Source organism: Taudactylus pleione, unplaced genomic scaffold, assembly GCF_031769625.1.
Source record: "Taudactylus pleione unplaced genomic scaffold, aTauple2 ptg000066l, whole genome shotgun sequence".
In the NCBI taxonomy this organism is placed as follows: Eukaryota; Metazoa; Chordata; class Amphibia; order Anura; family Myobatrachidae; genus Taudactylus; species Taudactylus pleione.
The window spans coordinates 12,545,363-12,571,011 of NW_028284468.1; the positions used below are offsets into that span (position 1 = coordinate 12,545,363).

The 25,649-nt window shown below is 45.1% G+C and overlaps 1 protein-coding gene across 2 annotated transcripts in view; it reads right to left on the reverse strand.

Annotated features, from left to right (window-relative positions):
• The window catches only part of LOC148534446 (ephrin type-B receptor 1-B), a 343,730-nt gene that overhangs the window by 209,793 nt on the left and 108,288 nt on the right, over positions 1–25,649 (reverse strand). For both annotated transcript variants that reach the window (XR_015877634.1, XM_088466663.1), the window contains exon 2: positions 2,664–2,728. Coding sequence is in view for 1 of the 2 variants with exons in the window: in XM_088466663.1 (XP_088322789.1) it covers positions 2,664–2,728 (65 nt within the window). In the remaining variant the exon portion in view is untranslated. The remainder of the gene's footprint in view (positions 1–2,663; positions 2,729–25,649) is intronic.

Consider the following 25,649-nt stretch of genomic DNA (forward strand, 5'->3'; position numbering starts at 1 on the left):
GTGAATGTGACAGTAAAATGTAGGTGACATTTTTACTTTTGTTTGTATACCCGTTGCAGCCACAGACCATGAAAATAAGAAACAGGAGAAATGTGCTGAAAACCACTGTAAGCTCTGGTTCCAATATGATCCTAAATGAATATATTATATTTTATTTTATTTTTCATAGTGAATTGAACACACAAGAAAACATCAGACAAAACTTAGTAGAATGACCGTTGCATGAGCTAACATAGCCGATAAGAAAAGGGGCATGTCTGCTAGGTGTTGTCTACCTTACCCATCATCCAATGCTATGATATCTATAATATAGTGGGCACTGAGTAATTAGATAACACTATCTACCACAGTTCATGACACCTTTGAAGCATGAGCCAGTTCTGAAGTGTGAAAAGGAAAAGCCACTTGTTTTAGTGTAACAAGAGCATTTTTCTGGCTCTTATAATAGAGAGGAAGAAACCTGCTCATGTACAATAGTTTGCATTCATTAACTCCTTCCTCTGCCACCCTCTCCCTGCTGTACTGGATACTGAACATACCACATAAAGAAGATTACACCTTCCAGAAGGTTATACAGATCTATTGTAAGCAAAAAGTTGTACGTGTTAATTGTTTGGACAGTGAGCTTGCCCAAGATAACCAAATCCCTGCAACGACAGGTGAGTAAAGCTCCCCCCCCTCACACCTACATTTGGGAGTACGCAGTGATGTTTGCTATATTTTATTAACCTCCATTCCATGGTGGCGGTGTTGGAGCTGGGTTCCCTGCCCCCACCGTACTGTGCCAACCCTGCCCCCTAACATGTGACATCAGTCGGCAGGAGGAAGTGTAGCGCTGTCCAGTGCCCCGGCGCTCCGGGCAGCTCTGCACACTGTAGGGTGCGTGCGCAGTTTGCTCCGAATAGCAATGCAGCAAAACTCCTGACCACAGGGTTCTGCTAGCCAGATGCAAGGGTATTCGGGCAGCGACAATGCCGACCCTGGGCCCTGCGTCCTCGTGATGGCAGCGGATCACATGTGTCTGCCTGCAGTTCTGCATTGTGTACATAGATATATCACAGTGTTCTGTGTTGCCGAGTGCTTAGCACCATCCTGGTTTTCACAACCCTTTCAATTAGGGAGTCTTCAGCTCTCACATTAAGGCTGGGTACACACTGGCAGATCAATTGATCGGCCAATATATTGGGTGCCCGTCGGCCAGTGTGTACCAGCGATATGTCTGTGAACGACATTGTTCACAGACATATGGCATTGGCTATGCGCCCAATATATCTGCAGAGATATTGGGGCATCGTGCTGTGTGTATGGGCGTTCACTTGCATCAGCAGCAGCGGGTAGGGGGGCGCAGCACGACCCGGCCAGCGGGACCTGCCCCCTTCCAACACAGAACACAGGTGATGGTTGTTCAGTGTGTATCAACAATCATCATCTGCAGATATATCTGTTTAGTGTGTATCCAGCATAAGATACTGAATTATCAGTATGAAGTTTACTTGCCCCACAAACATCATATAACCTATGGGCTACCTTTCTGTTACATAGGGGTCTATTCAATAAGATGTGCGGTACAGAATTGTTAGTTATCACTATAGATCGCATCAGTAGCTTAGATAAGTAGCAATTCATGTACCCTCCCCTGTTTTGCCTAACAATGCAGTATTTCCTTCTTCTTCATACAAGCCAGCATGTATTTGGGGATGAGTACATTTAACTGCAATGTAATGGTGTGCTGGGCATCTATGCTAGTGTTAGGGACCTGCAGAAAAATGGGGACCCTTGCCACTGGGCTGCAGACTTAAATGCTTTGATCAAATCATGACAAAATTTCCTTGGTTTCATTTGCTGCACACACACAGATTTGCAGTATATTATTTTTAGCGCCGATAGCAAAAGTTTTTCTGTTTTGCATATACTTATGGCATTAATGTTGCCATGTTGTTGGTGCCATGTATGATATGGGTAAAACCGAGCGCGGGCATATTTCTTTTCTGTTTTGTTTAAAAATGTTGCCTTGTGCTATCATGGCAGCTTTCTATTAAGGCTATAAAAGGCATAGTTGGGTGTGGCTCAGAAGCCAGCCCCTATATAGATGTGTCCCTCTGTATCTGAGAGGTAAGTACATTTAACTGCAATCAGTGGCGTCCCTACCTCGCATTGCACCCGGTGCGGGCAGGGACGGGGAGCCTGTATTCTGTGCGTCTCTGCCGGCAAATAAGGGGGTGTGGCTTCATGGGTGGGCGTTGCCTCGCATGTGGGGGCGTGGCCTCACAGCCCGAACCCCCCGAAAAGTCAAAGGTGCAGCTGTGTGAAGTGCCGGCTCCCTCACTGTGCTAAGAGCCGAGTGCTGCATGTAATGCAGCACCCGCCTCCTGTCACTGAGGGGGAGTTAGCACTTTGGTGTCACCCCTCGGCTGGTGACACCCGGGTGCGGCCCGCACCCCCCCTTGTGATGCCAGTGACTGCAATGTAATGATGTGCTGGGCATATATGCTGGAGTAGGGACCTGCAGGAAAAAGGGGTCCCTTGCCGCTGTGCTGCAGGCTAAAATGCTTTGATCAAATCATGACAAAATCCCCTTGGTTTTATTTTTTGCACACACATAGATTTGCAGTATATATATACATTCATCTGTGACTGTTGCCCACTTGTGTAATTATACTCACCCCAGTAGAAGGAGTCGCTGTCCAGCCTAGCTCTGCTGTAGCCGTCCTGGTGTCCATTAGCGTCTCTGTAAAGAGAAAGAAGAAGAATTCATTGGGCGATATGATACACAGGCGGCTCGTCCTATGAAATATCCTGCTATGCATTATCGATTTAGTTCCACACAATATAACCCACAATGAAAGTGGTTTCCGTGTCATTAACCAGTCTACAGTTTATTTTCACAGTTTGATTTTTACCTATAACTTCCTAAGCTTACAATGTTGTTCTGATTTACTTTCACATATTCCACATCATCAACCACCATTGCTATTCCTTGGTCAATCACAATAACAATATTGCACAGAGGTAAATAAATTACTTTGTAAATATGTGTACAAATGCCACTTCTGAACTAGGTAATTGAAATGACATTTTTTACAGCATAGTAAGATGTAAAGTCTTGTCTTGCCACTTGCGTTTTAGTTCAGTTGAGAATGAGACAAGAATGTTCACTATTACTACTGATACTTAATGATAGCATCTATGCAAGTCAAGGGTCAACATGTAGCTGATAAAGAGGACCAATCAAACAATGATGTTGCTATATGAGCTTCAGCACATAAAAACAGCAGCTTTATAAATAAAGGCGGACATGAGAAAATACCAAGTTAGAGCTCAATTTATCATTGAAGGGTCAGTGGTAGTGTTCCCGCTAGGCTGTTATAGCGGGGCGCCGCACCCTGCCCGATTTTTAATAGAGCAAAATGTACCCTGTGCTTTTAGCGGAGCCCCGCTAAAACAGCTTGCCCTGAGCCTTCCCCACCCATGGGCCACAGTGTCCCACGGGTGGGAAAAGTTGCAGTGAATGATCACTGCCTGAAAGCCCAGCACTTCCGTAAGCGCCCGGCACACCCCCAAGTGTGACAAATTGGAGGCGTGTCACAAAGACACGCCCCCTCCCCTTCTGGCTCCCTTTTCAGGAGCACGTGCAGAAGCTCTCTTGCCTGCACCCCCAGCACCATGTCCTGCCTGCAGTCTAGTGGGAATGCTACAGCAGGTGCACACAGGGGCGCCGAGAGGGAGTGGGGAGCAGGTACTGATTTCCCGTGCCCGGGCTTGTTGGAGGGGCCCGACGTGGACCCATGTCAGCAAATGTCACCTTTTTGCAGCACTGCAGAGGAGGACAAATGTCACCCTTTGCAGCACGACCACACCTCCTGGATTTGGCCACTTCCAGCCCAGTACCCAGGCGCCATTCATATCTCAGCCTTCTTGGGTGCATATTGTAGGTATACAGAATGAGGCACCTCTTGGAGCCTTGTTGAAAACCCTACTGCTAAACAGAGGTTTTTGCCCAATCACTAGCAGCCTAAGGCAGCCAGGAAAATATTTGTGATACTGTACTGTAGGCACCAGAGATTTGACCCAGTGGCAGTAAGCATCCATTGAGGCCCCTCCAGCTTTGCTGGTACCACATTGCTGGATATAGGTGATGCCATTTCAACTTGACATTACCCAGCAGCACAAAAAAAAAATAGCTTATCACCGTTTATTAAATTGAGTTTGGTCTAAAAGTCTATGAGGGTGGCATTCGGCAGTCCAAAGAGAGAAACAACAGGAAAAATAAGTGATCTCTCTTTACCTCTTTTTATACAGGAGGAAGCAATGTTAATAACCCCTCTTCTGAGTAAAACACTTGACAAATAGACCCCTCATTATCTACCATTCAAACTGCTATTTCTTTAACATGAGATGTCATCCGTAAATCTTTATCTGTCAAACTAAAAGAAATAAAATGTATCTTATATTTAAGAATTTCCCAAAACAACACTGAAATGCTTTTTCAAAAGTAAGCAAGTATGATACACATATTACAGGAATGACAGCCCAAAAAGAACCTAAGAACACTTAAGTTGTTTGGTAGGGCTGAAAGCAGAAAATAACAATTTATAGAAATGATTTATACTTTTGGGCTGATACAGAAAAAAAAAACCACAAACAGAAAACACCATTTCAAGCAAGTGTAAGAAAAGGGCAGGGTCAGTTCTAAATAAGCCCTATAATGTTTTATTATTCAATCACAAATGCCAGGCAGGCTTAGTTGCAGGAGGTCACATGGAGGGACCAGAGATGTCACTTTTGATGCATTGATAATGTAGGAAGACGCTGAGTTATGGATTTCGATTATGTCTGGCGAGGAACAGAGAATTATGGTTCAGTGACTCCCATTTCATTATCACTCCGCACATCACTAACTTCACTCTGTGCTCATTCCATCACTACAGCTGCACAATGCTCTAACCAGGACTACATCAGGTGCCAGCTCAATATACTCCGCACATCGCTTCCAACTAGAAAAATGATTTGCTAAGGAAAAAAATGTATCATTTATTATTTGCTTTTCCTTTAATTAAATGGCAACAGCTCCTATTTTACTCACTGATTCCAAAGCTTTTGTCCGTGTTTTTTCTTTTCATGTTGACCAGATGCATCTCTCAGTATTGTTCCCTCAAAGTTATTAATCTGGAACTTTAGTTTTAAAAAAACTGAATTTATTTAATTTAAAAAAAAAAAGTGATTTTGCTATGACTATCATTGGAAGTCTGTTTAAAAAAACACCATATAATTGTATTATGATGATGGACAGTGTTGTGTTTGTATATCTAAAGGGCCCCATACATCTGCCAGCCGTTTCACTGATTTCCCGATCTGACTGGAACTGCTGATCCGATGGTCGGAAATGCTGATCGGCACCATCGATGATCGATGATTCTTCATGTTAAAAATCCCCAATTTTCTGCTCACAATCATATTTTGATCGTGATCAGCAAATCAGTGAAATCAATCATGTTAGGTTTCACCTATGCCCCAACCCCAGCGTCTGGGGATCGGGGAATTGGCCCAATACACCGCAGATAAGGGCTTTAAGGGAGATCGTCACAAAAGAAAAAAGAGCTATAATTAGCACAAACCACACCTGCAAGCACTGACTCCACTTCCATCCTTTATAAAACCACTAAAATCAGAGTAGGGGGTATCTCTACAGGGTATGCAGTTGGGAAGCCGGCGGACCTAATCCCGACAGCCGGCTTCCGACTGATTTATCCCGGCGAGGGTTAAATGACAGGCGTCTAAATCTAGACGCCTGTCATTTTACCGACGCCGGGAGAAAGGCGCCCGGCATTCCGATCGAAGGGACGCCAGGTGCGGACAGCCGTGGGGGGGGAGGGTTAGGTTTAGGGCTCCTGGGGAGGACTTAGGGTTAGGCAGCCCCCCCCGGGAGGTTAGGGTTAGGCACCCCGAAGGAAGGGTTAGGGATAGGGGAGGGAATTAGGTTAGTCTATACTTACCTTAGGGACGATCGGGATTTTCACCCATGTTGGGCAGCCGCTGTCGGGATTCCAACCGCCGGACTTGCGTCCGGCGGTAAATCATGCCGATTCCCTCTACAGTGTGTCAAAGTCTCTGTGCTGTATGAAGCTATTCAGAATAGTTGACTGCAGCAGAAACACACAATAGAGGCCTCCTCCCTTGATTTACTCCCCCCCCCTTTCTTTGTGCTGCCAGATTGGGGTTTTCTGAACGTCTTCCCCCCTCTCTCTGTCTCTATCTAGCGCTGCAATTTCCTTTATCTGTGCTACTGAGCAGAACTATAATACACTGGAGATTAGTGTAAGCAGCATTTACCTGCCACACAGCTCCACTCCTGCATGACAAATGAGAGGTTTTACACTGCTGCCTGTTTATTTTTAACATATATTTTCTGTCTGTCTGCCCCCTTCCTTCCATTATCTTCCCTCTCTCTCCCATTCATATTAGAGCGCTAGCTCATGAAACTACTGGAAAAGTACAGCAGTTACAGATTCTGTCATATATTACATTAGTATACATTGCACTGGCTTTGAATGGAATTATTGCGTGAATATGAAAATCACGGATGAAGATTCCGAACTCAAGCTGCCCAAAGACAAAAACCCTTAGTAGGGATCACCAAAGACAACAGCAAACCTTTGTAGGGATCCCATAAGACTGCAGTACCCCATAGATACAGTATTTCCCAAACATTTGGTTCATAGTCATACAAACACTGACAACAACAGTTATCATCTAAAAGAAAGAATCATGGCATGGAGTCTTAATGACGTCATATTTGCGCAAATGATTTCTGCACTCGCATTGTTTGCAGACCTGTTTTCTATGGCTTCCAATTGTCAGCCTTGGTAGTCACACAACAAAATGATAACCATTCAACAAAAACATTTAACTTGGAAGTATAATTTTTAATGGTATAAAGTGCTGTTAAAATGAGGATACACAGATTATATGCACACCTGTCTCTCTATCTATAACAAAACATGAGAAGAGATGATATGTAGGAGCATGTAGTGTAGCACGCAGGAGGAGAAGGATGAGGGAGAGGCTGTATTAGTTTATTGGCGTTGAATAACTGATGAACACAGATGAACAACTGCTCAGCTCACGGCTGGTTTAAGGGTAATATCTCCCTAAGTAAAAATCTCATGGGGCTTATTTGACACGACCAGAATGCTTGGTGCTTAGGTGATTTAAAAGAAGTCACCTAGGTCAAAACTATCAATGGCCTCTGCCTGCTTTTGTCATTAATTTTTTCACTTATTTTCACCAAAGAAAATCAATTTACTCTCAGGAAAACTCAATATGCTGACGTATGGAAGATAGTGTTAATCATTAATATAATATATAGAAATAATGCTCCTCTCTGTATTTGTTTAGCTTAGCGCCTGTGGGTTACCCTTTTACAGAACATAGGCCCTCATTCAGAGCCGTTCGCTATTTGCGGTCGTTCGTTTAAAAACAAGGGGTGGCTATTCAAATGATCCGTACGCACATTGTAGTCTGTTCACACCTCTAAGTCTGAACGAGCGAGCAAAACATACGCTCGTTTATTTGTTAAAAACGCCCCCTGGCCGCTCGCATCCTACGTCATGTCCGCTATTTATTAGATTAATCGAGTACATCGACCAGCGTATGAACTGCTCGCTATTCTTGTGGTTGGTGTTTGCTACCACAAATTTGCGAGCAGTTCTGGCTCTAAAATAACCCAGTGACGTGGTCAATGACGCTGCTGTTTTAAATATACACACCCATAAAACGCCCGTTTTGACCTTTAAGCACGCCTGCGTTCGGATCTCCACTCCCCATTTTCAAGCACCATCCCCTGTTACCACCCACATACGCCTCATTCTGTCACTCAAAATAGCAGGCACTCGCTATATAGCGTACAAACGATTTTCGGCCGCACTGACTGGTTCGCGCATGCGTACTAAAAACCGTACGCATGCGCAGATGTGCAAACATCGCTCGGAACGAGCGTACTGCCGCTAACGAGCGGCTCTGAATGAGGGCCATAGTTGTTTGTGGAGAAATAGAAAACCTAATATTGCTTTATAGACATCTGTTCCAAACACTGAACATGAAGACAGATGTCCGGCAACCATAAAATAATAATATTACACACACTTCACAGCCATATGCTGTACCAAGCAAGGTCATTCTAAAACAAAGGAGCAACTTTACATTTCTAAACAGAAATCATTCATTTGGATTTACTATGGATTGAACATTTGGGAAAATACTTGAGTCCTAGGGGTAGATTTACTAAAGTGAGAGTTTTTAGAAGTGAGTTTTAAAAGTGATGTTGCCTATAGCAACCAATCAGATTCTAGCTAATTAAAGCTACATACACACACAACGATTTTGTTACCAACGATTTTATGAACGATTTTTATTTGTCAGATTTTTTAAAGTGTAATGAACGATTTTTTTTAACTACAAACGATTTTTGCATAGTCCCTTAAGTCTGACTGAACTACTAACTACAAACGTGAACGCGCATGAACGATAATCGTTCATCGTTTTAACTCAGAAAGTGAACGATTTTTACAACAATTGAACAATAAACGATATCGTTATCGATAATCGTTCAAAAAAACGTTGTGTGTATGCACCTTTAATGTTAAGTAAAATCTGATTGGTTGCTATGGGCAACATCACTTTTAAAACTCACTTCTAAAAACTGTCACTTTAGTAAATTTACCCCCTAGAGCAAGTTCATCTACTAATACTGCAAGATATATATATATCCCAAAAATAGAGGCGCACTCAGACGACTTGGTAAAATAAGGACCACAGGAGCCTGTAATAGGTCAACATTTGTGAACTTTCTGTCGCCTCTATTTTTGGAATTTCTACGGTTGGTACCTTGCCGGGTAACTAGGAGGAAGGCACCTGACGCAGGTGTGTTTGTGCACAGCAAAGGAGTGCCGGCTATTTCTGTTATATATATATAGTTATAATATTATATTTATATATAATAAAATATAATTTTATTCTGATCTCCTTGTGTTTAAAAAAAGCAAGTATAAATGGGTGAAGGAAGACTATAGGGAATTGCGAGTATATAACTGGATGCAGGGTGGTGAGTTCAAGCCCGGCTTTAAGGGTAGCAATAGGTTTCGCAGGAGCAGAGTGGATAGGTAATTTTCAGAGGTTGACACCCATACTTCTGCTAGTGACTCTGGGCCTGATTCAGACTCGGCCGCAAGCGCTGAGCACTCGCAACCGGGTCGATGGTGGCCCAGAGCGCATGCGCATGACGGAGCCGGCTCCATCGTACGCATGCGCGAGACCCGGATAGCGACGGGCACTCCGTCGCTCCGGGTCTCGCAACAAAGGGGGCGAGCTGTCGATGTTGAGTGACAGCTCGCCCCATTTGGTGGGCGGCAAGGGGGTTGGCTGCCCAAACAGAGGCTTTCCCATGAGAACGCCTGTCGTTTGGGGGCGGCCCCACTGACATCACAAGTGATGTCAGTGGAGAGCTTCCAGCTCTGTTAGAGCCGAAAGCTCTCTGGGGCTTGCGGCCACGAGACCCTACCACAAGGGTCTCGTCGCAAGCCCGATGGTCGCGATGATCTTGACACATAGTGTATACCGTGCAAATATATGTCCAGTGGAGTAAATAGTATTCACATGTAAACCAGAAATTAGGAACACAAAGGTCCCAAAAAAATATAGACTCCACATTAACTTTATAACATAGTCTATTTACTAATAAGCTCCGGACAACAGGCATACGGTAAGTAGCACACGTAAAGGAATAAAGATAAAAATGAGCTTATCTGTCCATAAGGTGGGCCCAATGCGTTTCATCTCATAGCAGAGACTTCATCAAGGGGATTTATGCATGGGGCATACTATATAGCTATATACACTACAAAAGCTGTCATGATAGAAAATGGAAGACCAACATTCCCTACTCGCAGTTTCACCCCATAAAACGAGTGTCATACTAGCCCAACATAACTTCAACTGAGAGACAGGCTAAGTAGATTGGGCCGTGTATTTGATTATACTGTAAATAGCTATTACAGTGCCTAGGTGTTCCACAGATGCCTAGATGTTCCACGGTGCTTTACAGCCAATATTTTCTCTGCCAGGAGCATTTTAAGAAATGAAAGGACCCATGTGCAAGTTTTTAGTGTGAGCCCCCTCCCCTTGGGCACTGTGCTGGAGTCCCATATTTATAAAGAGTGCATTAGAAATATGGCGCCGTTCATCAGACCCTGCTCTAGGTTCACATGGTGGGCAGTACAAAGCATTCATGGGCTTGGCCCTGTGTGTGTCTAACTCTCTGACCCAGTGGAGCTCACAATCTATATTCCCTGCCACATGAACACACACACACTAGGGTTCATTTATGGTTAAGCTATCAGTTTGCACTTGGGGTGTGGAGCACACAGAGGAAACCCATGCAAATATGGACAGTTTGTGAGAGCCTGATTCAAAGTGTCAAAACTCACAGCTAATAAACTACACAAGGGATTTCCCTACTCTCTGCTGACATTTTTATTTTAGTTTCTGGTAATTAAGCACATTTTGTTAATCATTGGTTCCCTAATGATTGTTGCAGGAAACAGAGCAGTCCCCACGGTGACAGCTGCAGGTGATGCTGAGAAATGACAGGCACAGACCACATGATGCTCCTGATAAGATTTTTTCACTAGTGGAACAATTCCAGTGACACAAACTGAATAGAGGAAGAGGCCACAGAATGACAGTTGCCACCATTGCAAAGTTTATCACTATGGCCCCCATTTATCAATGATCGCTTTTGCAACGTGTTCAGGCCCCGTAGTAACGCCCAAAATGTGATCATACCGGCCGGATGTATCATCCGAGACATGCAGGGACACGGGCTATGAAAGGAGTCCATCCCTGCGATGTCTCCGGAGAGCTACCGGCCAGTGCAGGGGGTGCTGCGCATGCGCACTCTGGCGGACTGCACATGCACAGCCGCCATAGCCGGGGAGGGATCCGGCGGATCCCTCCACTGGCTAATTATGCGCCATATAGCCCATCAGATGGCGTTAGCTGCGGAGGCCAATATCTGGAATGCATCGCATTCTGGATATTGGTAAATTTGGTAGCATCGCATCCCCCATAGAAACCTGGCGGCCAGCGGTAATGGAGGGATCACAGCAGGTATCGGAGACACCTGCTGTGGTCACTCCTTAATACATACGGAGGATACTTAATATTTGACGTAAACCCCCGAAAATGGGTGTTTCCAGGGATTATACCTCAAATACACTTTGATAAATGGGCCCTTATGTCTGTAAAAGAAGATGCAGTTTCTATAGCACTCCTGGAAATGAACAGGTTTAATATTAAATACACACACAACAGCCTATCAAAGGGATGTAGTCACCATCCTGGGGCAGACAATGCCGACTGATAGAATCCCGGTGACAGAATTCCGACAACAGTCAGAATCCCGACAGTTGTGATGCCGACAGGCTAGGGGTCAGGGTTATGCACTATGGGGAGGGTTAGGGTTAGACTGCGGGAGGGTTAGTGTCAGGCTGCGGGGGGAGGGACGGTTAGGGTTAGGCTGCAGGATGGGAGGGTTAGGGTTAGGCTTCAGGAAAGGTGGGTTGTGAGTAGGGTTAGGGGAAGGGTTAGAATACTTACCTGCATGCATCGTGATTTCCACCACCGGGATTACGCTGCCAGGATTCTGACCACCGGCATTATCAGCGCCGAGATCAAGTACCCAACCCCAAACAATATGTCTGTTCTCTTAATCAGAATAGGCGCATTCCGATGCCACAGTGGGGTGGTGTTGACACCTGCCAGGGGAGTGTCTATATGTCATGATGAGGGCATGGCCGTGCCATGGAGGTGTCCAGCGCTACACTGCCCAGTACTACCCTCCAAATATCAGTTTCTTGCTGCATGCACCTGTTACTGGGACATTATTTTCAAAAAAAGATCTTCATGCCAGGCTATGTGGATCAGTTATAACTGGCAGTTGAGTTATTAATCACACCAATAGCGTTGAGGGTGGATGTTGGGGTGTAGATGTTTTAGGATGCACAGGGCCCTAATATTTGTGATTGCGGTGTTTGTTATTATTATAGACAGTGCTCATTTTTATTTACTTCCCAGTCTGCTGCCTCATACTTACCAGGTTTCAAGCCAGGACCTGGGCTACAGCTTCTGACCGTACATATCATTCCTGCCATTATTAGAAATATTAACCACTAGGCCAACATATTCTGTCAGTTATGAACACACAATCTTAACTGGAAAAAAATGTGTTTCAATGTAGCTGAGGTTGTGTGTGTGTGTTTATGTGACTGTGTGTACATAAGTGTGTGTGTTCAACTGTGTGTATGTTTATGTGTGTGTGTGTGACTGCGTGTAGGTGTATGATTGTATGTGTAGGTTTGTGACTGTGTGTATTTGTGTGACTATGTGTTTGTAGATGTGTGTAGGTGTGTGTGTGACTGTGTAGGTGTGTGACTGTATGTGTATTTGTGTGACTGTGTGTGTGTGTGTGCATGTGTGAGTGAGTGACTGGTGGTCAAAGTGGGCTGGCATACGAAGGCATTTATTTATTTTAATTCACCACACAAGAATTTAATCTGGAATTATCAGTGCAAATATACTGTCAAAAGTTATACTCCAGCTCTGGCAGACCGGCCCTCTCCGTAAACTCTCCCTAATGTCTTTAATATATCACTCATACCACTTAATTAACAGACCTGTCTCTCCTTATACTTATCTTTAAATTCATCCAAGCAAAACGCAATGTTCAGCTTATTGTAAGGAAGAAGAGAAGTATTTTTAATTAAAGGGCTCATGTTTTTTTAATTGGGCTCAAGGGACTAATATGCAAAAACAAAAAGCTATATAAGTACCAAAGTGGTGATTTTCAGATTTAGTAGCAGCTTGTGAGATGACCCTGTTTCCCATGATATCCGCCAGATAAAGGCTCCTGACCTAGCTGTACTTATAGAGCGAGTAAACCAATATTTTATGCTAATATATATTTTATTTATTTGTTAACAGTTTCTTATATAGCGCAGCATATTCCGTTGCGCTTTACAATTGGAACATTAATAGAACAAAACTGGGTAATAACAGACAGATATATAGGTAGGAAGGCCCTGCTCGCAAGCTTACAATCTATAGGATGTTGTGTATTAATAAAATTAATAATATACCTGAAATTACTAGGGTGCTTCTACTCAACTAAAGAACCGCCAATACTTTTTTTGTTCATTGCTAACAGAGTGGATATAATTATAAACTAACAGCTTGTCTGTCCCCCCGCCCCCCACTACCACTTTGTGCAAAATGCTGCAAGCTGGGACAGTGCTTAGCAGGGGATGGTGCTGTAATCACACTATAGATTAAACAATTGCCTTCCTTAAAAGCATTTTCAACTTTTATGTATTGGATTTCATATGCCATTCTGTTACATCATTACAATAACTAAATAATAGTTTTCTGCGGGAGAGACCTAGCGGCACAAAACCCGGCCGGCCAGCAGGGGTAAGTATGGTAACAATGGGTGAGGGGGAGGTCGGGGCGGAGCGTTATCTCTTTGACTTGTGCCTTTTACCAAAGCTTTAAATCATGTAGACAGAGTTGATCATTTACACTATTCTTGAATATGACACAAACAGCCTTGTGGGTAATTCTGCATCCAATGTCAGGGTAGAGCTTATTTCCCCTTCACGCTAGGGACCTGGAAGTGACGTGAGTGAGGGCAGAAGTGCGGTTCTATGCCCATAAGGGCCATCGAAAGAAGAAAGTTGTCTGCTCGCCACAAGGCTATATTCTGGGCCGGCTCGAGGGATTGTTCAACCAGTGCGGTGCCGGACCCCGGAGTAGCTGAATGGGTGCTGTGCATGTGGGTATACTTTAATATAAAGTGTATGTGTGTGTGTGGGGGGTAGAACACACCTGTGGAGACAGTGGGAGGAAGTGGAAGGGAGATACATATATAAAACAAATCCACCTCTATTCAAAGTAAAGAAGGTGGAAAATCATCTGGATTAGTACTCTCTCTCCTATAGTGCTCTGACTTCCTGTCATCTCATCAGAATGGAGACACCTGCTGCTCACTGTTACATTGTTCCAGTCAGAGTGCTCAAGATTGTAGCTTATGTAATGTGTTTAATGGGGGGGAAAAACAGTCTCTCACTGCTGGATGGAGCAATCGGGTCGTTACAGTAAAAGATGTGCGATGCTCTCTTGGGTATTGCTAGGGACGGGATGCCTGTATACGCTTCAAACTATGCGGCTGCCACCTTCCACCTCCATGGCAGGCAATAGGCAGCGCGTGGACCATAGTGTGGCCAACATTAGAAGGCGGTGATTTGAGAGGAGGGGAGGTTTCGGGTAACTGGAGCCCCCAAGTACGCGACTGACGGTGGGGTCCTGTTTCCAGGAAGCACTGCCCCACACTCACATCACAAATATATGGTATTTTAGGAGGAAACTAAGTCTAGGAATCTCCCAGTTAGAGCCTGCAATAAAAAACAAAAATATGTGCTAATGGTGGAGGCAATGGGATTCGTACAGAGAGGCCCACTAGCTGCAGCGCTAATATGGCGCTTTGCGTATTAAAGTGCACCATCCACCGCACCACTGAATATTGCACCAGCCCTATGGAGGCGCCGAAGGTCCTTCTGAACATGGCCAATGCAGCTGCGGCAAAAGCCACAGTCGCTGCCCGCGACACACCCGCATCTGGCTTCCCACCCCCCTGTTACCACCCAGACACAGCCACTAAAATTGCTTCTCTTTGCATCCAGATTTGATCTGCGCCTCTCAGCTGTGACCATCGGAGTGTATGCAGAAGTGTGACTCAGGCACGTGCAGAATGAAAAAATCGTCCGCTTGCGTCCTTCATCGACACTGCGTCCCACTCTGCCTGAGGCCCTGTATCTTTTTATCTACAGTTTAATACTAATTTTTGTGGGGATTTGCTAATGTTTTGATAGGCAATAATCGTTTTACTTGTGTCTTTAGTGTACGGTTCTTACTTATGTTTTGGCTCTAGTGTTTCTGTGACTTTAGGGAAAAAGAAAATACAGTAAGAGCTGCCTTTTCCTACTTGCTGAGAGCAATATGAAGCATTAAACAATAATTAGCATTCCATTTGTATCATTTTTATTTAATAATATATTCATCTGGTAAGATGGTCAAGATTGATTGTTTGATTTATTAAAGGTAGTTAATATTAATGTGGATTTTTTAATGCACTGCTTACGTTATGCCTCACTGCTTTTTTCCCATTAACTTAACATATGTTCTTATATTTATATACATTGTATTTTTCCAATGTTATTATTAATAATGACAAAACACATAATATCCTACGAAAACAGCAATATACAACAACAACAAAGTACATGCAGGAATGAAACTGTAACATTGAACTAAATAATCTTTAAATGCAATGTTGGATTTTGGGCAGGGTAACAAAGCCATTGTATCCTGATCCTCCTAGCCACTCGCATTACTTAATAATTTTCTTTTCAATTAATTATTGATTTATTGTATTGCTCCTTACATATTGTGTTTGCCCTGTGTCCAAGTAACACAAATTTGAAGACAGCATTATATTTTAAAACAACTTTAACGAGTCTTCCAACTACAGTCTTCTTTTATTTGTAATTTGTCAGGAGCAAGACAGCTAAATCTCTCTCTCTCTCTCTCTCTCTCTCTCTCTCTCTCTCTCTCTCTCTCTCTCTCATCTCTCTATCCTCTCTCTCTCTCTCATACAAAATAGCAGACAACAGTCTTCTTGATGCAGTAAACAAACCTGCCACCTTATCTGCAAATATCTGCTTTAAAAACATTACTTCTAGATAAGGCTGCATATACAGCAGTTATCTGGACAGTCAATCCTTCAGTTGTTTTACAAAAAATTGCAAACAAACCAGTGAACTTGTGAGTTGAAAGCAACCAGGAATTATTATTTATTAACATTTATTTATATTGCTCTAGCATATTCCATAACAATTCACAGTTAGTAACAAACCAGTAATAAAATGAGACTGGGCAGTGGCGTCACAAGTGAGGGGAGGGCCACACCCGAGGGTCACCCGCCCAGGGGTGACACCAAAGTGCCAACTCCTCAGTGACAGGAGCCGGGTGCAGCACTGTAGCATTACGTGCAGCACTTAGCTCCTGACACTGGACCTCATTCAGAGTGGATCGCTTGCTGCAAGCGATCGCTCTGAATGAGGGCGGCCGCTTACTTTTTTACGTGCCACCTCCTGGTCGATCGCTAGGCTGTGGGTTACCACCCACAGCTCTTGTGATTGACCAGGGTGATGGTCGCGATGGTCAAGACCATCGCGACCATCGGGGCTTGCGACGAGACCCTAAGGTTGGGTCTCGTCAACCGCAAGCCCCAGGGAGCTTCCTGCTCTGATCGAGCAGGGATCTCCCCACTGACATCATTGCTGATGTCAGTGGGGCCGCCCCCAAACAGCAAGCGTTCCATCGGGAACGCCTCAGTTTGGCTGGCCACGCCCCTTGCCCACCTCCCAAACGGGGCGAGCTGTCACTCAGCATCGACAGCTCGCACCCTTTGGTGCAAGACTTGTAGCGACGGAGCGCCCGTCGCTAGCCAGGTCTCGCACATGCGCACGTCGGAGCCGGCTCCAACGTGCGCATGCCCAGTGGGGAAACATCGACCTGGTTGCGAGTGCTCAGCGCTTGCGACCAGGTCTGAATGACCCCTACAGTGCGGAAGCCTGCACTTCACACAGGCAGGTCCCCGGGGGTAGTCCACACCTCCGGAATCCTGTTGTGACTAAAATGGGATTCGGGCCATGAGGCCATGACCCCTACCTGCGAGGGCATGCCCCTTACCCGCGAGGCCACGCACCTTTTGCCGCGCACTACTATCTCCTCTCATGGGTCCACACCGGGTGTCACCAGGATGCGCGACACCACTGAGACTGCGTATTGACAGACAGACAGAATGAATTATTAGACAGACATCAAGTCAAGATTAACTCAATGTTGATAGATCTGATAAATCTGATCAGCACGTGCTTTCATCCCATTAAAGTGGCGCAAAAGCCGAAGGACTGGTTGAATGGATGTACCCAATGTCAGTACCTTTGGTGTATTATTAAAGAAGGGGTCTGGTGTGCAATCACCTGACAACACCCCCTCCCCCATCCCTCTGCGCGCATGCGAAGGCGCATGCACAGTGAAGATCCTGATACTGTTCCAGACTTCACTGCATATGCGCATATTTTCTGCACTTCTGGTAAATGTCAGAAGGGACAATGGCCAGATGGGCCGATCCAACTATGACAAGACCTGGCTGAGCAGTTCTGCCTCCCATGCTCTGCTGGGGCATGCCATCAGGAATGGCCACACCCCTTTTCTGCACACAACGGGAATCCCAGGACTAAATTGAAGCCCCAATCCATGAGAAGTAGCCAAGTGGTGATGTCATCAGGTCGTAGGTTGGACCTCCCGCTGACTCTGAGTCCTAGTGCCCACCATGTATGATAGAGAGAGAAGACAGTGCCGGACGTTACTGCTCTCTAACAGCATGTACATACGCATTCAGATTGATCAGTGAAGCAGTTAGAGTTTCACTAAGCTGCTTTGACAGTATGTCTATACCAATTTCATTGATACAAAATTCTATTGCCACAATGTTGATGCATATGAGTTTGTATGTACTCCCCATGCTTGTGTTGGTTACCTCTGGGTGCTCCAATTTCCTCCCACACTCCAAACATACATTGATAGATTAATTGGTAATAAATATTAGCAGGGGCATAGCCAAAACTTTGTGGGTCCCTTAGCAAAATTTTCAAGGGATCCCAATGCTTCTAGAGAGACACCTCTCTCCATGTAGTTGTTAATATTATGCCCCATAATATTGCCCTACTGTTTTTTTCTGAACCATAGTAGTGCCCTAGTTCACATATCAAATTATGCCACACTACAGTGCCCCCAGTTCATATTATGCAACACTATAATGCCTCTACTTAATATTGTGCCACATTACAGTGCCCCAGTTCATATTATGATACACTATAGTGCCTCTCCTTAATATTGTGCCACATTACAGTGCCCCAGTTCATATTGGGTAGCATTGTAGCACCCTCCAGTTCATATTATACCACATTACAATGAGCAGGTAAATTTATGCCTCATTAATGTGGTATAATCTGAAGTGGAGGGCACTGAAGTTTGGTACAAACTGATTTGAGGGCGTTGTACAGTGCCCAGTTCAGATCTTACCACATTACAGTGCCCCATTATCATTATAACATCAACTACACGCACCTCTCTTTGAAATTGGAATGTCACCCCATTCAGGCTGAGCAATGGGTCACACAAAATTGCTTAGCAAGCAAATCCGGAAAATTAGTATGCAACTATATAACCTGGGTCGGGCCCCCCTAAGGCTCTGGGTCCCATAGCAATGGCAACCCCTGCACTCCACACGATATCGCATGCAAGGCTGTACATATTAATGATGGATGGAGCAGTGATCGTTCCGTCGTTCATTAAATCTTTTAAGTGTGTCCAGGGTGAAGACAAATCGCCCTGAACATCGGAGCGATAGACGGTCGTTCAGGTGTGTACCCACCCTAAGTTATCATTTAAAACTGTGCACCAACATGCTCTACATGTATAGTGATACACGTATGATGACATGCAGATGTTCGGTTGTACAGAGATCCAGATGTGTGCATGTGTTTGCATGCAGGATTTTTTTTTTCTCACTGTCTGTATTTATGCAGCCATAAATGATGGAAATATACAATACAAGCAGTAATTTGGTGTAATGTAGATTGCATTATAATAAATGTACAAAGATGCAGAACTGTTCTGTTCCGAACGCACACGAGACGAGGAACATTGTGATGAGCTGACACAGATGCCTGGGTGTTTGGCAGACTTTCCTTCATGAATGTCTTCCTTTAATTCCAAGAGCCTTTGTTACAACCATCTGTTCCCTTCCCCTAATTAGGACTAGGGCAGAAAGCGGTGCTCACAATTACACCAGTGTGAAGTGCTGGGAGGCAGCGTAATGCAGTGCCTGGCCCTGAAGTCACTATTCCTTGTGTAAACAGTAATCTGGTAATAGATTACTGATAACTGATAGGTAATTACCAGGAAATACACATGCTCATACAAAGAGCTCTTCTGAATGACTCGTTTAGAGCCAAAAAACATTTGTCCTTTGGACCCAACTGCACACAACAGTCTAACCTTCAATGAAAACTATGAAAAATATTGTAGCAACCCCTTCAGAATCTTTTATTCAACTATAGACAGCAAGTGTAATCTGCATTATGTGATCAATTATTTGTGTGACTTTGTTTTATTTTATGCTGCAGGGCAGTAACTTAGACATTTGTGAACTCCATAGCAGAATTTTCCCATAGCACACATGTCTATGTAATTGCATATACTCCGTAGCGCTTTACAGAGAATATTTGGCCATTCACATGAGTCACTGCCCCAATGGAGCTTACAATCTACTGTATGCGCCTGATTCAGATTCGCTTGCTAGTGCAGTCGCAGTTGCTATTTTTCACGGAACGCAATTGCGAAAATATGCTAATGACCCACTTGCTGTCCAGGGTCAAGAGACTGAAAGCATCTCACCTACGCCACCCACGCACAAAACCGGAAACATCGTGCACAGATCGGACAGCAATCAGTCTTCTGAGCAAGTCTAAGGTGCCGCAGACACAGCTGGTCTCCAGACTGCAGAGGGTTCTCCGGCTATGAGCAAGGATGCAGTGGCTAATTTATGCATGCCCTGAAAACAGAGTTTAAACGGTCAGACGCGCCTACGTTTTTCTAACCCCCCCCCGTTACCTCCCCCAAACACTGACTGCTTGTCACTCACTTTGCAAGTGAATCCTCTGTGCGACCGATCGCAAAAAAATTGCAGCTCGTGCGGCTTTCACGTATGCGAAATGGCTAACATTCGCTCAAACTGCGTAAAAATTGGCATTGCCTGCAGATCTTAATCAGGCCCTATATTCCCAACCACATGAACACACACACACACTATAGATACATTTTTGTCTGCAGCCAATTAACCTAGCACTATAATTTTAGGAAATCAGTATGATTTACCACCGGACCGAAGTCCGGCAGTTCAAATACCGATGCCAGAAGACCAGAAGTGAAGATCCCGACGGGGTAAGTAAATTAACTAACCCTAACCCTCCTTTAGGGGTGCCTAACCCTAACCTCCCTCCTAGTGCCTAACCCTAACCTCTCCCCTGTAGGTGCCTAAACCTAACCCCCCTCCCCGCAGCCTAAACCTAATCCTCCCGGGGGGGTGCCTAACCCTAACCTCCCCCGGGGGTGCCTAACCCTAACCCCCCCTTCCCGTAGCCTAACCTTAATCCTCCTGGGGGGGTGTCTAACCCTAAGTCCCCCCCGGGAGCCCCTAACCCCCCCCCACGCAGCTGTCCGCGCCCGCCGCCCGGCTTACCTTCGTACGGCATGCCAGGCGTCGGGCTCCCAGCATAGGGATAATGATAGGCGTCGGGATTTCGATGCCTATCATTAGACCCCTGCCGGGATTTGACAGACGGGAAGCCAGCAGTCGGCATTTCGACCGTCGGCTACCTGACTGCATACCATCTTTAGAGTGTGGGAGAAAACCAGGGTACCCGGAGGAAGCTGAATTGAACCCAATACCTCAATGCTGTGAGGCAATAATGCTAACCATTACACCATACATGCTGCTTATTAATTGCCTTAATCATTCAGAAACAACTGTTTTCATTATTTAAGGGCAATTAAGTGCTCAATAAATAGCCTCAGACTTGGAATGAATAGTGTGAGACATCAATGAGGCCTATTAATACTGACAGAAGATTACTGCACACACAGGGCTGCCGAGACATACGGTCAGCCCGGGTTATAATGAGGAGCAAATTTTGGCTGTGTTGCTTGTACCGTAGCAAGTACCTATTTTTGACCCACCATTGTCCTTATAGGGGATACAAAGGCTCAACTCCAATGCTGACCACCACAGCTCTCATCACGTTTACCTAGAACTTGGCTGGTGAGGCAATGCTCACAGACTGAGGTTTGCCAGAGGGTGCGCACAACATCAGTGGTGACCTCCATGATTATCTTCCTTACACTGAGATTTGTTTCCATCTCCCGCTATATCAGCTGGAACTCCTGGACGAGGATTACTGCATGTACATCACTGTCACTCAGCAACACCTATTGCCAAGCTGCATGAAACCCGGAGGCTTATCATATTGGGAAAGCACTGTTCTCTGCAGAAACTAACCCAATTTCAGGGATTGCATCTACTAAGGATTCAGAACTTACTGCATAACTAATTAACATCTAATTCTTATCCTTCAAAACTAGTACATACACTGCCCACATTAACACTTGGCTATTTTATATACTAACAAATGCAATTATCATATATAATCCTCGTCCATAGTCAGAGGGAATACTTTGACAACCTCTATTTAACATGAAGTTGAAATTTACTGAGTTTTCAACTTAATCTCTAATTTTGTTATATGTGGAAAGTGTCTAGTTTTTTATGACAAACCTTGTTAGAGAACAGGTGGCTTGTTGGGAAAACTATTCAATAGCCAAATTAAAGATGTATTATCTATGCAGTAACTTATATATATATATATATATATATATATATATTAGGGATGAGCGGGTTCGGTTCCCTGAGAACCGAACCCACCCGAACTTCGGGGATCCGGGGCGATCCGAGCCCAAGCTCGGATCTCCCTGTCTGCCCCGGATCCCTCTCCCGAGGCAAAACCTCGAGATCTGCTGTCGGATCTCGAGGTTTTGCCTCGAGCGGCCATTTAAAAAAAAATGCCTTTGCCTTTAATGGGCAAAGTGCTGATTGGCTGACAGAGCCGTCTGTCACGGCTCTCAGCCAATCAGCATTATGGTGCTCATTTGCATGTAGCACGGACTCGTGAGATCCGTGCTACATGCATCTGTGTGATTGACAGTGACACAGAGCACAGATGGGTCAGTGAGACCCGTCTGTGCTGCTGTGTATTTCAATGACACAGATGCACGCACGGACCAGGAGATCCGTGCTACTTGCATCTGTGTCATTGACACAGAGCACTAACGGGTCCGTGAGACCCGTCTGTGCTGCTGTGGTAAATAAAAAAAAAAAAACCTGTGTAAAAAGAGAAAAAAATGGCGTGCCCCCCCCCCAAAAAAAGAGCAACCAGCCCCGGGCATTAGTGACCCAGTGCTGGGTGTGCTTAAATACAGGGGACAAACGACATAGGGGTCCCCTGTACTTAAACACAACCAGCACCGGGCTAGTCAGAACCAGAGCTGGTTGCCAAAATACGGGGGACAAACGACCTAGGGGTCCCCCGTATTCTGCGCAACCAGCTCTGGGCTCTGATCCGGTCCTGGTTCTGGAAATACAGGGGAAAAAAATGAGTAGGGTTCCCCTGTATGTTCCAGAACCAGCACTGGACTTTTTCTAGCGGGGGGCTGATGCCACAGCCAGGGGAGCCCTTTCACCGGGCCCCCCAGCCGCAGCATCAGCCCTGACCGCTAGTCAGCCCAGGCCGGGGATCCCTGGAGAGCTGGGGACCCCCCCAATAAAGGGGTCACCCTCTCCAGGGCACCCCAGGCCCAGGCTGATAGCCCGGGGCTATCCCCGCCACCCCTGGTGGCGGTGGGTGGCGGGTTGATTGTGTGGTGTGGTGTAAATAAAGAATATCAAACATTGTCTTTACAAGTAGAACTGCAAGTCCCAGCAGGCCTGCCCCGCATGCTGGTACTTGGAGAACCACAAGTACCAGCATGCAGGGCATTAAGGGCCCACTAGTACCTGTAGTTCACCTGTAAAAAAATGTTTAAAAAAAACACAGGACACACACACCGTGACAGTATAAGTTTATTAAACATACATACACACACACACACACACACACATGTACACATACTCACCTATGTAACCCTGTAGCATCGGTCCACTTGTCCGGTAAAGTATCCATAGGGGACCTGTGAAAAAAAACATACTCACCATCTCCTATGCGAGGTTCTGTCCTCTTCGTTCCAAAGTAGGCATCCCCGGACTTGGCAAAAAAAAAAAAACGAAAACGCGATCCACGAACTTAGTACCGTTCTATAGAACGGTACTTCCCGAATGAGAGCTTAGCGGCGGGGTATCACCATGGAAACCCCGCTGCTAAGCGTTCATTGGCTGAGAGAGGCCATCTCCCGTCTCTCTCAGCCAATGAACGGCTCCCTCCATTGTAGTCAATGCTGGGAGCCGCAAGGTTATTAAAGTTTACCCTGCGGTTCCCACCATTGACTACAATGGAGGGAGCCGTTCATTGGCTGAGAGACGGGAGATGACCTCTCTCAGCCAATGAACGCTTAGCAGCGGGGTTTCCATGGTGATACCCCGCCGCTAAGCTCTCATTCGGGAAGTACCGTTCTATAGAACGGTACTAAGTTCGTGGATCGCGTTTTCGTTTTTTTTTTTTGCCAAGTCCGGGGATGCCTACTTTGGAACGAAGAGGACAGAACCTCGCATAGGAGATGGTGAGTATGTTTTTTTTCACAGGTCCCCTAGGGATACTTTACCGGACAAGTGGACCGATGCTACAGGTTACATAGGTGAGTATGTGTACATGTGTGTGTGTGTATGTATGTTTAATAAACTTATACTGTCACGGTGTGTGTGTCCTGTGTTTTTTTAAACATTTTTTTTACAGGTGAACTACAGGTACTAGTGGGCCCTTAATGCCCTGCATGCTGGTACTTGTGGTTCTCCAAGTACCAGCATGCGGGGCAGGCTAGCTGGGACTTGCAGTTCTACTTGTAAAGACAATGTTTGATATTCTTTATTTACACCACACCACACAATCAACCCGCCACCCACCGCCACCAGGGGTGGCGGGGATAGCCCCGGGCTATCAGCCTGGGCCTGGGGTGCCCTGGAGAGGGTGACCCCTTTATTGGGGGGGTCCCCAGCTCTCCAGGGATCCCCGGCCTGGGCTGACTAGCGGTCAGGGTTGATGCTGCGGCTGGGGGGCCCGGTGAAAGGGCTCCCCTGGCTGTGGCATCAGCCCCCCGCTAGAAAAAGTCCAGTGCTGGTTCTGGAACATACAGGGGAACCCTACTCATTTTTTGTCCCCTATATTTCCAGAACCAGGACCGGATCAGAGCCCAGAGCTGGTTGCGCAGAATACAGGGGACCCCTACGTCGTTTGTCCCCCGTATTTTGGCAACCAGCGCTGGTTCTGACTAGCCCGGTGCTGGTTGTGCTTAAGTACAGGGGACCCCTACGTCGTTTGTCCCCTGTATTTAAGCACACCCAGCACTGGGTTACTAATGCCCGGGGCTGGTTGCTCTTTTTTGGGGGGGTGCACGCCATTTTTTTCTTTTTTTACACAGGTTTTTTTTTTTTTTACCAAAGCAGCACAGATGGGTCTCACGGACCTGTCATTGCTCTGTGCCAATCACACAGATGCATGTAGCACGGATCTCCCGGGTTCGTGCTACATGCAAATGGGCACCATAACGCTGATTGGCTTCCTGTCTGCCACTGCAGTGCCACTCCTAGATGGGCCACGTGTTTGTGCCGCCCCCTTGTGTCGCTTAGCATAGTCATCCAGCTTCCTCGGTACAACCTTTTGGCCTAAAAACAATATTGTGAGGTGTGAGGTGTTCAGAATAGAGTGGAAATGAGTGGAAATTAATGTTATTGGGGTTATTAATAGCGTAGGAACAAAAAAAGGCCCATTTATGTGATTTTAGCGTTTTTTTTTTATTTTTTAAGAAAAAATCCAGATCCAAAACACAAAACCCAGAACCCAAAACACGGAAGGGTGGTTTTGGCAAAACCAATCCAGATCCAAAACACGAAGAAAGATCCAGATCCAAAACCAAAACACAAAACACGAAAAGTGTCCGGTGCACACCCCTAATATATATATATACACAGTATATAGTTATTTTATTTTGTAACTTGGTAATTGATGTGATTTGTATTGTTGTATTTGTTAGTGGCATCTACTTTTCCTTTTATTTCATTTAATTTGCTATTATTACATTTTTTTAATTAGACATTAATAAATTAATGTTTATTAAAGTATCAGGTGTTCTCATATCAGTAACATATATATATATATATATATATATATATATATATATATACACATAATGTATATATATATATATATATTATATACATATATATAGCTATGTTGGCAGGCGGCACTCAGGGCGTCTTGTATAAATAAATGTCAGAACCTGCTCTTTAAGCGATCAACGTTTCAGAACTTTAATATGTTCTTTCGTCAGGATATGATATCCTGACGAAAGAACATATTACAGTTCTGAAACGTTGATCGCTTAAAGAGCGGGTTCTGACAGTTATTTATACAAGACATTTGTCCCTCACATCGGTGAGAGGTAAAAAGGAAGGCACTGGATGCAGCTTACATTAAGGTAACACAGGAGTGCCAGTCAACCACTTCTTCTACATATATATATATATATATATATATACAGTATATATATTAGCTGAGATGAGCGGTTCGATTTTACTCGGTTATGTTCGGATCTCAAATCCGGCATCATATTGGCTATCTGACTCTCACGTCGTTTGGATAGCCAATAGG